This window comes from Jaculus jaculus, chromosome 15 (assembly GCF_020740685.1).
Source record: "Jaculus jaculus isolate mJacJac1 chromosome 15, mJacJac1.mat.Y.cur, whole genome shotgun sequence".
Classification (NCBI taxonomy): domain Eukaryota; kingdom Metazoa; phylum Chordata; class Mammalia; order Rodentia; family Dipodidae; genus Jaculus; species Jaculus jaculus.
The window spans coordinates 74,881,184-74,898,690 of NC_059116.1; the positions used below are offsets into that span (position 1 = coordinate 74,881,184).

General features: G+C 46.1%; 1 protein-coding gene across 2 annotated transcripts in view; it reads right to left on the reverse strand.

The window, feature by feature from the left end:
* Positions 1 to 17,008, reverse strand: part of Fbh1 (F-box DNA helicase 1) — a 51,387-nt gene extending 34,379 nt beyond the window's left edge. The window contains exons 1-6 of one of the 2 annotated variants that reach the window (XM_045135037.1): positions 16,901 to 17,008; positions 11,089 to 11,244; positions 8,818 to 9,410; positions 4,017 to 4,147; positions 3,773 to 3,908; positions 1,009 to 1,199 (exon numbers count right to left, since the gene is read on the reverse strand). In XM_045135037.1, coding sequence (XP_044990972.1) covers positions 1,009 to 1,199; positions 3,773 to 3,908; positions 4,017 to 4,147; positions 8,818 to 9,410; positions 11,089 to 11,244; position 16,901 — 1,208 coding nt within the window. In that variant the 5' untranslated portion in view covers positions 16,902 to 17,008. The remainder of the gene's footprint in view (positions 1 to 1,008; positions 1,200 to 3,772; positions 3,909 to 4,016; positions 4,148 to 8,817; positions 9,411 to 11,088; positions 11,245 to 16,900) is intronic. The other variant, XM_045135036.1, reaches the window with a different exon arrangement.
* Positions 17,009 to 17,507: the final 499 nt, after the last annotated feature.

A 17,507-nucleotide genomic window follows, 5' to 3' on the forward strand; every position in this document is an offset into this window, starting at 1 on the left:
AAGAGTTCAATATATACAGGCACAAGACATATCAAACTCAGCCCTCCACAGATCACCCCAAAACCTGTCCATGTGCACAGAGCCCAAACTCAGCTCCGTGGATTGTCACTTCCCTACCAAGCACACGGCTTCGGTGTTCCGGGGAGCTGACCGCCCAACACCGCTCTCTTGGTCAAGCCTCATGAACACAGGTCCAGTGCTCGTCTCCCGGTTAAAGCAGAAGTGTACAACAGCAAACACCCACATGCCACGCTGACATGGAGCGAGCTGTCCCTCGGGAGCTCGTACACTGAAGCCCTAATTCCAAGTGTGACTGTCAGGACGGAGCCAGGACCAGGTTAAAACTGGAACTGTTCTCCGCCAGGATTCCCACCTTTATAAGGCACGATCCTGAAAACTGACCTTTGCTTACTTTAAAAGAAGTTATTCATTTATTTTGACTTCTCATTGACAACTTCCATAAACAGACAGTACACCATGACCACAGTCCCCTCCTACTACCTTCCCTTTCTCCCCTTCCCTATCCTCTCTTCACTTCTTCTTTCCAGCTAGTCTCTTCTATCTTGATGTCATCATTTCTAACCTTCTGTTATGCAGGTTTTGTATAGGCAGCATCAGCCACAGTGAGGCCACTGAATATCAAGGCCACTTGGTGTCCGGAACCTTTGCCTATTTATCACTCTCAAGGTCACTGTCAATCAGCACCCAACACTCTGGCCTTTCTCATATTGAGAAGATACAGTAGATAAGGCCTTAATGGCCCCAATAGTCTACTCAAAAGCGAACACAGCACAAAGGATATTCTAGTGTTTCTCTAGAAAACTGTAGCCGGGTATGAATAAAATCAACTTATCTTGGCAGAACACGTGAGCCCTCACTGCCTAGGAGCACGTTACCCAGGCGCTCATCCCTGCATACCCACACCCTCGTCCCCTCACTCTTCCAAGAACAATGTCTAGGGCCTCTTGCTTTAGCACAGCATCTCCTCCCTTGCTCCCAGGGAATTACCTATTGCTGATGTTAATCCCCTTCTCCCTCATGGCGTAAAGGAGGACAGCGATGCAGTACAGGGTCTCAGTGACGTCAGGCACAGTCACCGTGGAGCCAGGTCTCCTGAGGCAGAAGAGTAGACGCTGGATGTCATTCACACCGCTGGAGAGGAGCACCATGGCTGCCACCAAGGCCCAGACGTTAACACCCTGTGAAGAGAGGTATACTGGATAAAAAGAGAGGCCCAAGCGAGCCGCGCCACGCCGCACCGCACTCAGGAAGGATCACAGCGGAGAGTCAGTGGGGAAACTGAGTCCTGGGCTTGGCTGCCAGCCACAGGTTGCTCGAACTAAACCAAAACAGCTGAAACGTTATTTGGGAAGTCTCTCCTTTTGCGATACATCCTTCTCATTACTTTTGGATTTGAGATCTTGGTTTTCCTTAAACATCTATAAAGTATCAAATACAGAAGACACTATAAAAGTGAGAATCCCAGGGCTCATGAGGCCACACTCGTCCTCGAGGAGCTAACGCAACTAAAGGCTGCTAAGGGAAGAAAACCCTCTTCAGTGGTAGAGCCACTGGTGAGTGACAGGAAGAAGGGGCCCAGTGGGAGAGGTAAGAGAAAGTAATGGGGAGTATGTATGATTCAAAATACAACATATGCATGTATGAAACTGTCAATGAACAAAAGAAGGGTATTTTTGTTATTTTTTTAATTTTTATTTATTTATTTGAGAGCAACAGAGAGAGAGAGAAAGAGGCAGATAGAGAGAGAGAGAATGGGCGCGCCAGGGCCTCCAGCCACTGCAAAAGAACTCCAGACGCGTGCGCCCCCTTGTGTATCTGGCTAACATGGGTCCTAGGGAATTGAGCCTCGAACCGGGGTCCTTAGGCTTCACAGGCAAGCGCTTAACCACTAAGCCATCTCTCCAGCCCAAAAGAAGTTTTTTTAATATATGAGTTTCTTCTTACCCACCCATCCCTCCTCTCCAGGTCAGTGTGAGCTTTTGGTAGACAAGTTCTGAGCAGAGTCAAAACAAATTAGCTAATAGGTATCCATGCCAGAAAAAAACAAAGGCAGAGATTAAAAAGAAGAAGACAGCAATCTGCACACCACGGGGAGAAGGTCATCAAGACTAACAATTCCTGCCAGCACTCAGGAGGCAGAGGGAGGAGGATAACAGTGAGTTCAAGGCCACCCTGAGACTACATAGTAAATTCCAAATTAGCCAGGCTAGAGAGAGACCCTACCTCGAAAACCAAAAACAAAACAACAAAAAAGACTAACAATTCCCTAGCATTATGTTAATTTCCTCTTATTTTTATCTGATAACTATGAAATATGAAGCTATTTAAAGTGTATCTGGTGAAGACAGTAACCTTCCACATAGTAACCAAGGAACAGTCAGTAACAGATACTTTCTATGGTTCTTATACTCTCTTACATGAGTCTGTCTGTCTTGTCCTGAGGACTGAACCTAGGGCTTTGCAGATGTCACATTCCCAGTCTGTGTAATGTTGATATTATGCCGCATCTCCTTGTTCAATATTCCTGGGCATGGTGGCACACACCTTTAGCCCCAGCACTCAAGAGGCTGAGGTATGAGGATAACCATGAGTTTAAAGCCAGCCTGGGCCAGAAGAAGACCTGCTTTAAAAAACAATGCACTCCAAGGAAGAAAAGTCCCATGTCCTTCTTGCTTGTGAGAGAAAGCACTCCACCACCACTCAAGTCAGAAAGTGAAATGCAGATAGATGTCATGGTTTCCAACTTTTATGGCCAGGGGAACACAGGCCTGAAGCCAGGACCAAACATTAGAAGCTGGTCTAAAACAGCAGCATGTAGATCGAGAATTCAGAAGCTGATATTTACTTCTAGATTACTTCACTGTGCATCTGGAACAAGCCCTTTGATTTCTCTGCCCCTTTCAAATCACCCAGTTTGTCACAAGGGCCCTTCTTGTAAAGAAAACCTATCATTCAAAGATGTTCAGACAACAAATGACCAGCTTTCAGGGACATTCTAGAGGATTTCTCAATAAAATGGACTGAATATTTCTTAAAATTCCTTTCAAATTCAAGAATCTATAGCTTTATGGCCCCTAAGATTATGTATGTTTCATAGTACTCAGAGATTCAATCAAGATTTTCAAACTAGGGCTAGGGAGATGAAAGCACTTGCTTGCAAAGCCTGCCAGCCTGGATTCGATTCTCCGGTACTCACGTGAAACTAGATGTATAGTATAGAACGTGCATGTGGAGTTTGTTTACAAGGGCAAGAAGTCCTGGCACACCAATGCTCTCTTTTTTTTTCTCTCCAGCCCTCTCTCATATAAATGAAAATACTTCTTTAAAAAAGATATTTTAGCCAGGTGTGGTGGCACACTCCTTTAATCCCAGCACTTGGGAGGCAGAGGTAGGAGGATCACCATGAGTTCAAGGCCACCTTGAGACTACATAGTGAATTTCAGGTCAGCTTGGACTATAGTGAGACCCTACCTTGGAAAAAAAAAAAAAAAGAAAAAGAATTTTAGGGCCACACATCTTTAATCCCAGAACTGGGGAGGCAGGGTTTGGAGGACTCCTCTGAGTTTGAGGCCTGCATGGGACTACAGAGTGAGTTCCAGGTCAGCCTTGGCTAGTGAGACCAAAAAAGGTTTTTTTAAAAAAGAAAATATGATATACTCTTCAAGTGAACTTAATGACCAATACACTTTCTTCCACTGAAAAATGATGTCACCACCTCTCATGGTCTTTCATAGCCTCTTAGTTCACATACCCCAGCAGCTGTGTGGAGGTCAGGTAGGTGTTGACGCACACTCGCCTCTGCCTCAGGAAGGAGGGGATGATCCCTCAGGCTACACAGCACCCTCTCAGGGTCTACACTTGGGGAGCATTTGGTGGTAGCTGTGTATCTGTAAAACATTGAGACGAGTCCAGAAGGAAGATGGTCATGAGCAATGGTGTATGAGAAAGGATTTTAAAATTTGTCTTCCCGACAGGAGGAGAGGAGGAAAACTCACCGTACGAGATTCAGCACGCACAGGTCTGACTCCTTCTCTATGCCGCAGCTGGAGAGAATGCCATCCACCTTGCTGACAGCGCGCTCTTCGTTCATCAGGTATCGATGGTAGAGCTTTTTCCATGGGATGAACTAGACAGTTTAAAACATAAAGTAACATACAGGCAATGGCTCACAGAAGCAGGTTAGAACACAGCTAGAGAAAACCTTCTCAGTGAAAAGCAAGCACAGCTCAGGGTTCAGGGCTGAGCAGAGCAGGAAGAAGCATGACATAAAGCTGTGCTGGAAACTGGAACAACACAGCTGTCACAGATGTAGAAAAAGCAAACACCTCAGCCATCGCACTGAAACACCAGTTCAACAATGGTCCAAGTTCAGACAAAATAAATTTTAAGGGAAGACATGCCTGGTACCAAAAACCTAGTCAAAAGCCTATGGTGGGAGAGGACATGAGCCCTAGGAAAGTAACACCTGCTACTGTCTGGCTAAATGCATTTACTATGCACCCCAAACTGCCCTGTAAGGACTTTTTTAAATGTTTATTCTCACATATTTGTTTGTTTTTTCAAGGTAAGGTCTCACTCTAGCCCAGGCTGACCTGGAATTCACTATGGAGTCTCAGGGTGGCCTTGAACTCACAAGGATCCTCCTACCTCTGCCTCCCAAGTGCTGGGATTACAGGCACGCACCTCCACGCCCGCTATACTCATATATTAACGCTACTCTCACTTTTGGTTAGGGCAGCTTCTCTTTTCAGATGGCAGCGACCACTGAGGTGACTCAAAAGTCAAAAGAGGCCCTGGTGCGCCCAGTCTCTCTCTCTCCCTACCAGCCTATTTCCGTATCTCTCTCTCAAATAAATAATTATTTTTTTTTAAAGCCACCACCATGCTGAAAAGTTTTTCAGCACAGAAACCTCTCTAGGACTCCTTCCAAGGCTCAAGGTCCATTGTGGAAGAGGTAACAGAAAGAATGTAAGAGCCAAAGGAAGGGTAGGACTGCTTACAGTGCACTCTTCCAGACACAAAATGGCCTTGATATTCATGACCTTGCAGTGCCTCACACTACCTACACAAGACCTTCATAACAGGAGGAAAAGACGATGACATCAAAATAAAAGAGAAGCTGACTAAGAGAGGGAGGGATATGATGGAGGGTGGATTTGTGAGGGGGAGAACGGGAGTGGAGGGGGGGAATTCATCACTTATGGAAGTTATCAATAAAAGTTTAAATTTTAAGTCAAAATTTGTCACATGACAAAAAAGAACATTATATGCTACATGATAACTTCACTAAAGTACAATAATTACAGATATATTTATACCAGATATCAGAACTCCCAGATATATGTGCAAAAACAGAACTGAAGGAAGAAATAGATGGTAACACCCAATGTCAAAGGATCAAACAACCAGAGAAGATAAGGAGAGACTACACTTGAACGCTACAGACTAACTGAACCTAACAGATTTAGACACAGCTCTACCTTACCTGCAGAACAGCTGTTCTTCTCAAGTACAGGACAGAGCACGTTAGGTCACAAAATAGTATTAATCAATTATAAAAGTGACAAAGAAATCTTTTCAATAATAATGTGATGAAACTAGAAACCTCCCAAGTGCTGGAATTAAAGGCATGTGCCATCATGCCCAGCCTTGTTTTGGTTTTGAGATGTGGTTTTAGGATGAAGCTAAGGCTGGCCTGGTATTTACTACATATTGCCCAGGATGGCCTTGAACCCATCACCTCTGCCTCCCTGGTGCTGGAATTATAAGCATCTCCTACTATGTCTGGCTAAACAGTACATTCTTTTAATGGTCAAAGAGAAGTTAGAAGAAAAATCAGAAACTACTCTGAGACAAATGAAACCAAAACTTATGAGACACAAGTTTACAGCTAAAATATTTAAAAAGATGAAGAACAAGTGTTGGGGATAGAGCTCAGATAGAATTCTAGCCTAGGGTGGTGGTTTGATCCAGGTGTCCCCCATAAACTTAGGTGTTCTGAATGCTAGGTTCCCAGCTGATGGAGATGTGGGAATCAATGTCTCTTGGAGGCGGTGTACTGGTGGGGACGGGCTTATGGGTATCATAGCCATTGTCCCTTTGCAGATGTTTGGCACACTCTCCCGTTGCTGTTGCCCACCTTGTGTTGGCCAGGGGGCGATGTCCACCCTCTGCTCATGCCATCGTTTTCCCTACCATCACGGAGCTTCCCCCTGAGTCTGTAAGCCAAAATAAACCTTTTTTTTTTTCCAAAATCTGCTCTTGGTCAGGTGATTTCTGCCAGCAATGCAAACCTAGCATGCACAAAGCTTGATTCAATCCTTAGCACTGAAAAGCAACAACAAAAACTACCTGAAGTTATTAACCTGGCTTCAGATCTCAGTGAGCTTAAAAAAACAAAGAACAAACTAGGCCAGCTACAGAAGAAGAAACTCGTCAGCGACTGGAGCAGAGCTGGCACGGTGGCACGCGCGCTCCCAGCACGAGCCGTGGTCGTGCTCATGGCCTCACAGCACAGCCACCAACACAGCTGAAGGGAGACTCTCTCTGACTTACTCCTCATAGGCACAGTGGCACGTGCGCTCCCAGCACGAGCCGTGGTCGTGCTCATGGCCTCACAGCACAGCCACCAACACAGCTGAAGGGAGACTCTCTCTGACTTACTCCTCATAGGCACAGTGGCACGTGCGCTCCCAGCACGAGCCGTGGTCGTGCTCATGGCCTCACAGCAGCAGGCCACCAACACAGCTGAAGGGAGACTCTCTCTGACTTACTCCTCATAGGCGGCTAAGAGGTACACAAAGCAGATATCCCCCCCCCCCCCATTTACCATCAAACATGAACCTGCATAGGAAGTAGCATCATGAAAACACAAAGGAAGAACAGAGAATGGAACAGTAACCCAGCCAGGTATGGTGGCACACGCCTTTAATCCCAGCATTTAAGAGGCTGAGGTGGGAGGGCCTCCATGAGTTTGAGAGTTTGAGGACAGCCTACCAGGGAGTGAGTTCCAGGTCAGCATGGGCTACAGTGAGACCCTACCTCAAAAAAAAAAAACAAGGGCTGGAGAGATGGCTTAGCGGTTAAGCGCTTGCCTGTGAAGCCTAAGGACCCCGGTTCGAGGCTCGGTTCCCCAGGTCCCACGTTAGCCAGATGCACAAGGGGGCGCATGCGTCTGGAGTTCGTTTGCAGAGGCTGGAAGCCCTGGCGCGCCCATTCTCTCTCTCTCCCTCTATCTGCCTTTCTCTCTGTGTCTGTCGCTCTCAAATAAATAAATAAATAAACTGTCCTTTAAAAACTCTGTATCATTAAAAAAAAAAACCAAAATAAAATAAAACAAAGAACAGTAACCTAATTAACTATAGCACCAACAGATCTTTTCTGAGTATGGGTTTCCCTGTATCAATCTAAAAAGGTACTCCAAGTTAGGTGCAGAAGCAACACCTTTAATCCCAGCACTTGGGAGGCAGAATAAAGAGGGCTGCTGTGAGTTCAAGGCCTGCATGGGACTACAAAGTGTATTCCATGTCAGCCTGGGCTACAGTGAAACCCTGCCACAAAAAGCCAAAAAAAGTAAATAAATAAGGATAAATAAACTAAATCCAGGGGCTGAGAAGACAGCTAGGTGGGTAAAGGCACTTGCTTACAATGTGTGTTGGCTCAGGTTCAATGCTCAACCTTATAAAGTTGGTAGGAATTCATGTGCAGCAGCCAGAGACTCTGGTGCATACACGCATGTACACACAAACATATATACAATAAATTACTAGTTTTTATAATAAAACTCAGCTGGGTATGGTGATACACACCTTTAATTCCAGCACTTGGGAGGCAGAGGCAAGAGGATCACTGTGAGTTTGAGGCCAGCCTGAAACAACATAGTGAATTCCAGGTCAGCCTGGGCTAGAGTGGGACCCTACCTCAAAAAAACAAAATAATAAATGAACTGAGTTGGGTGTGGTGATGTATGCCTTTAATTCCAGCACTTGGGAGGCAGAGGCAGAAGGATCGCTGTGAGCTCATGGCCAGCCTGGGACGTAGAGTAAGTACCAAGTCAGCCTGGCTAGTGAGACCCAACTCGAAAGAACAACAAAAAACTGAATCTTGGGCCGGAGAGATGGTCTTGTGGTTAAGGTGCATGCCTATGAAGCCAAAGAACCCAGGTTCAATTGCCTAGTACCCAGGGAAGCCAAATGCACAAGGGGGTGCCTGCATCTACAGTTTGTTTGCAGGGGCTAGAGGCCCTGGCGTGCCCATTCTCTCTGTCTCCTCTCTATCTCAATCAATCAATCACTCTCTCTGCCTGCCTGCCTGCAAATACATTTAATTTAATTTAATTTTTTAAAAAAACTATATCTGGTAACTGATAAATCCTGTTAGCACAAGAAGAGAAAATGAAGAAGTTCAGTAGGATTAGGATGGTACTGGAAAAGAGTAGTTTGTAAACTGGTAAGCCTTGAAGAACAAACAGGTAGGAGAGCAGAGGTACAGTGGCCTTACTCTAAGAATAAAGGGGAGTCAGAACAAGGACCACAAAGCTGAAGTCCATGATCATGACCCAGCAATCAAGTGTTTGAAACTGCATTCAGACACGTAAGAGGAAGCGAGCAGGGACGCCAGGAAGGTGGAGTGGCACACAACAGGACAGCCACTCGTGCTCTAAGACACGCGCCATTACTCAGGAAGGCAAATGGAACCCACTGCTTCTCAAGAGGCCTTATCCTCAGAAGTGAGCATCAAGGGAAGCCAGCCTGTATGCGGATGGGGCATTGCCACTCAACTAAGCATTTTACTCACCAGCGGGTCACTGATGATCTCCCTCCAAAGATGACACACCAGGCTGAGGTTCCAATAGAGGTCTTCCACAGGGAGAAAGGCAAAGATGTGCCGCAGAACTTCACTAGGCAGGCTACAAATGTGGCCTGGCACTTCTTGGCAAGGCAAGGTCCCAAGAAGCCCATAGTATGAGTCAGGAATGGGGTCAGGACCAATGTCTTCAACGTCTTGGCCAGTTTCTGTGGACTCTGCAAAGCAACATGATACACTGTCCTCTCCTTGCCTGGGCCCCCTGTTCCTCATACAAGAAGCAGACGCGCGGTGCCGCGGGGTCTTAGCAGCTCCATCCCGCGGTGCGGCCCCCACAGCCTTGCTCTCCTCCTCAAAGCACCGAGGCCGCTTCCTGGGGGCCAGAGCAGCTCTGGATGAGCCCAACCTCACGTCTTCATCTCCTTCCCGAGACAAGACACAACTGCCCTCTGCAGGAAAAATCATGTCCCCCTCAGAGTCCTGACAGCTGTCCTGGCCAACAGAACTGCTTTTGGCCATGTCATTGGTGCGCTGCTGGTGGCCAGCTAGGAAGAACTCAGGGTTGTTCCTTTGACATCCTTGACCTGCACAGAACCCAACAGAATGGACAAGAAATTATCAGTGCCTGCTTACCCACAGTAGGCCCAAGTGAGACAACCTGATTATGTTAACAGAGCTAAAACTAGACTGTGTTTAGGGGTCAGGTGGTTATATAAACAGCTAAATCAAAAATAATCAGACACTTATTTGGCAAAACACAACTGGTCATCAGGGAGAGCACTGGCCTGCATTACACCTATAACACATATACACCCAAGGTCACATGCTGCATAACAGCCACCTGAACAGGCAGAAAGGAAGTGCCTGTCTACACTCACACATCCACTCACACAACACGCCTCCCCTGGCTGGCTCCCCTCACAGCAAGTCTAATTTTGCTTAAGCAGAAAGAGACGTGCTTTAGCTTATCGGGTTCAGAAATTTCTACTCATTTGACAGACTTAAACCCATTTTAATTTAATCTTACTTCCTGTGAAGCTGATACTTTAAAATAGTCTGATTATTTTTCATATTAGAATGTCTCACCTACACATTTGTTCAATAAACATTCACAAAGTAACTCTAATTCTGAGATGACTACAAAGTGACAATGCTGACCTCACAACTTTTCCAGCACGAGAGCCCAAATTATGAGTTGACATATCACCATGGTATTTTCTACGTCCTAAGAAGTATTTTTATGCAGCAGTGAAGTAAACAGCATATCACTCACTATACAACACTCAGGACCCCTTTCTGTGTACTGATGGTCAAAATTCTTACTTTGGAAACAAAGAGAAATAACGGAAACTAAATTTTAATGAATTTATAGATCTGAATTATTTTTTTTCATACTGGAGGGGGGAACCAGTTATAACTGCTTCTAGAGCAGTGGGAAACCCAAATAATAATCTACTACATACACAGCACATGCTCTGAATCCTGAAAGTCTCAAACAGATGAGGAGACTCTCACACATACAACAAACTGTCAACCAATATAACTAAAACTGCCTCATGTGATTGCCTATAGCAGTCCCCAAAACTGAGAAACACATATTATCTAAGCTGGATTGGATTCTAAAATTACATGTATAAAAGGAAAAAGGCAGCCATTCGTGGTGGTGCACGCCTTTAATCCTAGCACTCAAGAGGCAGAGGTAGATCACCATGAGTTCCAAGGCCAGCCTGAGACTACATAGTGAATTCCAGGTCAGCCTGAGCTAGAGTGAGACCCTACCTCAAAAAATAAGCAAACAGGCTGGACAGATAGCTCAGCAGTTAAGGCACTCGCTGCAAAGCCAAAGGACCCAGGTTTGATTCCCCAAGACCCATGTAAGCCAGATGCACAAGGTGGGGCATGCATCTGGAGTTCATTTGCAGTGGCTAAAGGCCCTGGTGTGCCCATTCTTTCTTTCTCTCTCTCTCAAATAATAAAAAAATAAAAAATATTTAAAAAGAAAGAGTCATACAGCTTCTGGATTGGAATCACAATGACAGTGGTTCATGTCTCCTATCATTTTATAACTACACATGGTAAAAGGTTCTCTGGGGCTCTCTCAACAATAAAAGGACAAAATTCCTGTGGAAAATCCACAAGTAATGAACAAAAGGGTCAAACTGTTGCAACAGGGCTATAAAATAGTGACGTATGAAACAATGACTTTTTTAAACTGGGAGATATCCAAGGGTCACCGAAATAAAAATAATTTTGAAGACATACCCCTATTCCCTCTTTTTGGTCTGGGTCTAGGATAGAGACCATGATTTGGATCTCTGTTTGTCCATCTCTGACCGAAGGGCTGGGCCACAGCCAAATGGCTCCGAGCCAAATGTTGGCAGTCAATAGCTGTAAGATGTTTCCGCTTAAACCGTTTCACTGTTGCACCAAGAAGCAGAAGAAATGGGATACTCATTAGTTATTTTCAAATATCTAAGCTAGCTAGCAAACTAAAGTTCTAGGAATATAATTAAGACTGATTTTGTAGACCACCCAATACACCTTTCCCTCTTCCCTGTACCCAACTTTACCTCATTTCACTGTCTTGACAGTTTGTTTTTTACTTATTAGAGACAGAGTGAGAATGGGCACACCAGAGCCTCTAGTCACTGCAAACCAACTCTAGATGCATGTGCCACCATGTGCATCTGGCTTACATAGGACCTAGAGAATGGAACCTGGGTCCTTAGGCTTTGCAGGCATGCACCTTAAACACTAAGCCATCACTGCAGCCCTGTCTTAGCGTTTTTAACTAGAGTTTAAGATGATATTTTAAGATTCTAAAAATGACTTTCTTTAATCTACTTGAAAATTTTGCCAGGTGTAGTGGTACGTACCTTTAACTCCAGAACTTGGGGTTAAAATTATCAAAGTATTCAAATGAATAGTTAAGATTTGGTTTCTTTCCCAGCCTTTGTTTAAGCCACAATAGGTTTCTACTATAACTACAAACATTTAGGAATCAGCTATAGCTTTATTTAAAAACACAGAAACTTGGGCTGCAGAAGCAAAGCCTGCCATCCCCGGTTCGATTCCACAATAACCACATAGAGCCAGACATAGAGCGTACAGCACATGTGTCTGGAGTTCATTTGCAGTGGCAGGAGGTCCTAGTATGCCCATATACTCTTGCTCACTTTCTTTTCCTCTCTCTCTCTCCTTACAAATAAATAAATAAAAATTTTAAAAGCATAGAAACATTAGCTGGTATAGTGGCATACGCCTTTAGTCCTAGCATTCAGGAAGCTGAGATAGGATTGCTGTGAATCTGAGGCCAGACTTAGGCCAAAGAGTAAGTACCAGGTCAGCCTGGAGTACAGTGAGACTTTACCTTGAAAAAAAACAAAAGCAAAATAATAAATAAGAGACTTTCTACCTTACTTTTTGTCAAATGGATGAGTTAAACCTGTTTTATGTGATTTACACACACATACAAAGACGGAAGTGGTGGCGCACACCGTTAAGCCCAGCACTCAGGATGTGGAGGCAGGAGGATCACCATGCAGTCAAGGCCAACCTGGGACTGCAGAGTGAGTTCCCAGTCAACCTGGGATAGAGCGAGAGCCCACCTCAAAAAAAGAGAAGCCCAGCATGGTGGCGCACATCTTTAATCCCAGCACTTGGAAGACAGAGGTAGGAAGATCATCTTGAGTTCAAGGCCATCCTGAGACAACATAGTGAATTCCCCAGGTCAGCAAGACCCTACCTCGAAAAACCAAAAAAGCAGGGGGGGGAGGGGGGAATTGTGTGTTTGTTAAGTAGAAGAACAGATTACTGTGGGTGGAAAGGTCTAAGTGAGGTCAGGGGAAGAGACCGAGTATAGGAAGGGTAGGGGGAGGGCTAATCAAAATCTAAGAGGGTATGAATAAGTCATATAGAAGCCTACTATTTAAAAAAAAAAAAAAAAAGCTGGTGCACCCAGAAGTCATAAATTGTTACTAGAAAATTTTCAGTGCCAGGGATGAGATACCTTCCAGTGAGTTGTTGACCAGAGAGGTCCCTGATGCCCCTCAAAACATTACAGGCCATTGCCAAGGCTCTTGGTTTCTCACCAGGAATAGATGGTAAGACCCTATTGCTGAAGACTCATACTTGGGCTGCAAGGTCACTGAGAAATCCTGTTGGACCTGAGCTGAAAACCTCCTCCACATAGACTAGCTGACAGAAAGCTGCAAGGAGCCATTCTGCATGCAGTTCAATGGGAGAGAGAGAAATCACCAGTGAAGATACTCAATAGTGGACACTGCAAGCCTTAACTTGGGCCAGCCAGGCCAAATGAACCAACAGGTACAATGACATGTATGTTATGGGGGAAACCAACACACTCTAATTGGACTAGAAGGCAGTTTCACAGGAGGGAATACATGCTTGATACTGAAAACCTATGACAGGGGAAGTCATTGGTCCTAGGGGGTGTAACATCTGCTGGGGTCTGGCTAAATGTATGTACTATGTTCACCAAACTGCCCAGTAAGCACTTCTCTTATATTTTAATGCTACTCTTACTTTGGTTAGAGAAGCTTCTTTCTTTTTTTTTTTCCTTTCAGATAGCAGTGACCTTGGGATGACTCAGAAGGTGCAAAATGGCCTGGATATCCATGACCTTGCAGTGCCTGACACTACCTACACAAGGAAAAGATCATGACATCAAAGTAAAAGAGACAGGGCTGAAGTAGTGTTTAAGCACTTGCCTACGAAACCTAAGGACCCCGTTCAAGGCTCAATTCCTTAGGACCCACGTAAGCCAGATGTGCAAGGTGGCACATGTATCTGGAGTTCATTTGTAGTGGCTGGAGGCCCTGACGTGCCCATTCTCTATCTGCCTCTTTCTCTCTCTCTGTTGCTCTCAAATAAATAAAAATAAACAAAAGAGACTGAGGGGGCAGGGATATGATGGAGTGAAGTTGCAAACGGGAAAGTGGGGGGAGGTAGGGAATTACCATGGTTTACTGTCTGTAATATTGTAATAATGGAAGTTCTCAATCAAACAAATTAAAGTAGAGCACGCGGGTGCACATGCAAGTAGAGAACAGCTCAGTTCCACTGTCGGGCATCCACAGCTGATGCTGAGCCAGGGCCCCACTGGCCGTCACAGTCTGCTTCTCTAAACCCAAACTCCTAGTGCAGTAGGCCCAGTCCTCTGCAATCACTTCACTTTGAATACCTTCTGCTTAAGAACAATAGTCTTTTTGTTTTGTTTTGTTTTGTTTTACAGCAGGCAAGGCCATATTGTGCTGTTTTATGTTCCTCAGAAGAAACAGTGAAAGAAGGAAAAAGGCCACTACTTCCTGTCCTGAATATGCAAGTCTATTGTTGCCTTTTCTACTGCCCATTCCACATCTACTTTCCTGTATCTACTGACACCCCCCCCCCAGGTTCTTGCTAAACTCCACCAGGGCTTTCCTTATGGCATTCTTGTTGGTGCTATTTTACACACTGAGAATATAAAAGCAAGCAAGCCTGACCATAAGGCAGCTACTCAAACAAACAAACTGCTCAACATTAACACGTGCATAGTGCCATGATAGTAAATAAAATTATGACAGTTGGAAGGGGTTTTATGAAAAGTTGAGCCTTGAAAGATGCATGGAATTGATGTGGGCACAAGAAACCCAACGTACCAAACACAAAGGTATAGCAGAGCATTGGAGTGGCAGAAACGTATTTCTTAAGAACAAGAGGTGTGCTGATTAGGAATTATGGGTAACAAGGCTGGAAAATGAACTTGTAGCCATAGATTACAAAGGTCTCTAACATATTGTTAAAGAAAACTGGTGGGAGCCAGGCGTGGTAGTGCACACCTTTAATTCCCAGCACTCAGGAGGAAGAGGTAGGAGGATTGCTGTGGGTTAGAGGCCACCCTGAGAATACAGAGTGCCAGGTCAGCCTGAGACCCTACCTAAAAAAAGAAAACTGGTGGGTTGGGTGTGTGTGTGTGTGTGTAGGTAATTCAGGATATCATGCAGTTTTAAGCAGGGTCATTACACAACCAAACTTAGAAAGACATGGAGATTGTCAGAAAAAAACAAATCAGAAAGTCATGGTACCAACCTAGATGAATCTGTGAAGACCAGACAGCAGAAGAAATTGAGAACAGGTGGACAGCAACAAGGTGTTTTTAACAAGACTAACACAAAGAGAAAAGAGAAAGAGAGCATGGACAACACTAAGAGAAATGACATCATTAATTAATTACAGAGCAAAGAACCATGCCTTTCAATTATGTTTTTGCTAGTGTGAAGAAGGGAAAGAAGATACAAAGTTCCAGTTTTGAAAATAAGTTTTCAGGCTTTTGTTTTTTTTTTTTAAAGAATATTTTTTTAAATTTATTTATTTGAGAGCGACAGACACAGAGAGAAAGACAGATAGAGGGAGAGAGAGAATGGGCGCGCCAGGGCTTCCAGCCTCTGCAAACGAACTCCAGACGCGTGCGCCCCCTTGTGCATCAGGCTAACGTGGGACCTGGGGAACCGAGCCTCGAACCGGGGTCCTTAGGCTTCACAGGCAAGCGCTTAACCGCTAAGCCATCTCTCCAGCCCCAGGCTTTTATTTTTTAATGCACTGTCAAGATAATTACCTTAGGCTGCCCTCAAACTTCAGATCCTCTTGCCTCAGCCTCCTAAGTACTGGTATTACAGGTATTTACCACCATGTCCTGCTCATGTTTTACAGGTTTCTGTGGAATACTGGGGTAAGCTCCAAGAAGTTCTATGCAAAGGCTGATCTTCAAAAGGCATGTAAATGACCATTTGATGATAAAGGTATATTTAAGATTTGAGGTGCTGTGGTGATCAATTTTTGGAAGTAACTTCACAGTCAAAGAGCAAAGACAGAATCCACATTCATTTTCCCAATGAAAGCTGGCCTTAGAGAGTCTAACAATATGATAAATGGGGGGGGGGGAGATAATGGTAGCACATGTGAAGTTAGAATACAAAGTCAAATAATTTGGTGTATTCACAATCACACGAAACATATCAAATGACGTACCTGATGAAACATATCAAATAATGTACTGGTACCCAAGTTCTGCATATTCGTGACAGGAGGGGAAAGGAGGATGGGGAGGAGAGGGGGGCCAAAAGGAAATAGCCTTATTCAATAAGCTTACTTGCTGCATAAACCAAACTTTTGCTCTAGCTATCGCAAGCACTATGGGACATATTATGTTGCCACATAGTTACCCAAAGGAGGAGAAAGACTAAAGTAAATTTATAAGATAGGAGAGGCGGGATCTTATTGGGAACACTAATTGTCCTAAATTTCAAGTATTTATTTTTGAGAAGCATAGGTCCCTGGAAGCTGAAGACATAAGGCAAGAGAAAGTGTGAAGATTTGTGATGATGTACAGCAGGCCAGGCTAACCTCAAACTGAAAGTCTTCCAGCTTCAGCCTCCCAAAGGCTGAGACTTAAAGGCACGTACCACAAAAAGTTGGCAATTACCAACCGCCTCAACGTGCACTTCGTGGTTAAAAAAAAAAAAATCATTAACCTCATTAGGCCTTAAATTTCTCAACCTGTGAGAACAGAATGCCGCAGCCTATGGGACTGTTTGTGGGCTAATGCCATGAACTTTGTAAACCGGGGTTTAGCACTTCATGTTTGAAATCTAATAAATAAGAGCGACTTCCACTAAAAAGAACTTAAAACACCCTGAGGTTATCATGCACGGTGGCTCCTAAGGTAGAGAACGAAATGCAACACCACCCACTCTAATCACCCCGGGCACCTTGCTGGGAACTCCATCCCCCGACGCTGAGGTCGGATGGGGAGACACGGGTGTCATAAAATGACCAGCCCAAGGTCAAAACACCGCCACATCTCCCTCCTTCCTCCGCCGGCCCCGAGGGGCCGCAGCTGTCCCTTCAGGGGCGAGGGGACGCGGGCCTGGGGACAGCTCTCGGGGAGACCCGCAGCTCCCACGCCCGCCTCTCCGTGCCCGCCCGGGCCTCCCCCACCCCCGAGCCGGACCCCCGAGCGGTAAGTTCGCCCCGCGGCCAGCCGCGCCCGCACCCCAACCACGGCCTCACGCACTGTGGGGTCCTCCCGGCCCAGCGACCCTCGGGCAAGCCCCACCTCCGCGTGGGACAGAGGGACCGACGCGACCACACACTTCCTCCCCGAGCTCCGCCCCGCCGCGGCTGGGAAGCGCGAGCCGACGGACGGACCCTCAAGCCAATCAGAGCTCCCAACGGCAGGAGCTGCGCTGACAGGCGGGCCCAAAGACCAATGGGAACGCAGGGAGCGAGGGGGCGTGTTAAAGCCGGCAAGCCACGCCCCGTCCGCGCTTCCGCTCGAGCGGAGGCGGCTCAGGGAAAGTTTCCCAGCGTTCCCTCGAGCTGTTCCCGCCGGGGCGGGGCGGAGCGAGGCGGGCGGGGCCTCCGCGCCCATGCCAGAGCGAGCCGCCCAGGACCTGGGCCGTCCCCTCGGCGGACGCGTGCCGGGAGGGGTGGCCGGGGAAGGGGCTGCTTGTTCCCGGCCGCGGCTCGCAGCCCAGCCGCCTCCGGAGCCAAGAGTGCGAGGCCGGCGCGCCGCAGCCCCGAGGTCCCGGGGAGACCGCTTCCGTGCGGGCGCGGCCCCCGCCCCCGGACTGCACATGCGCACCGCCCGAGCTCGTGGCGAGGGGCGCGGCGGTGAGGTC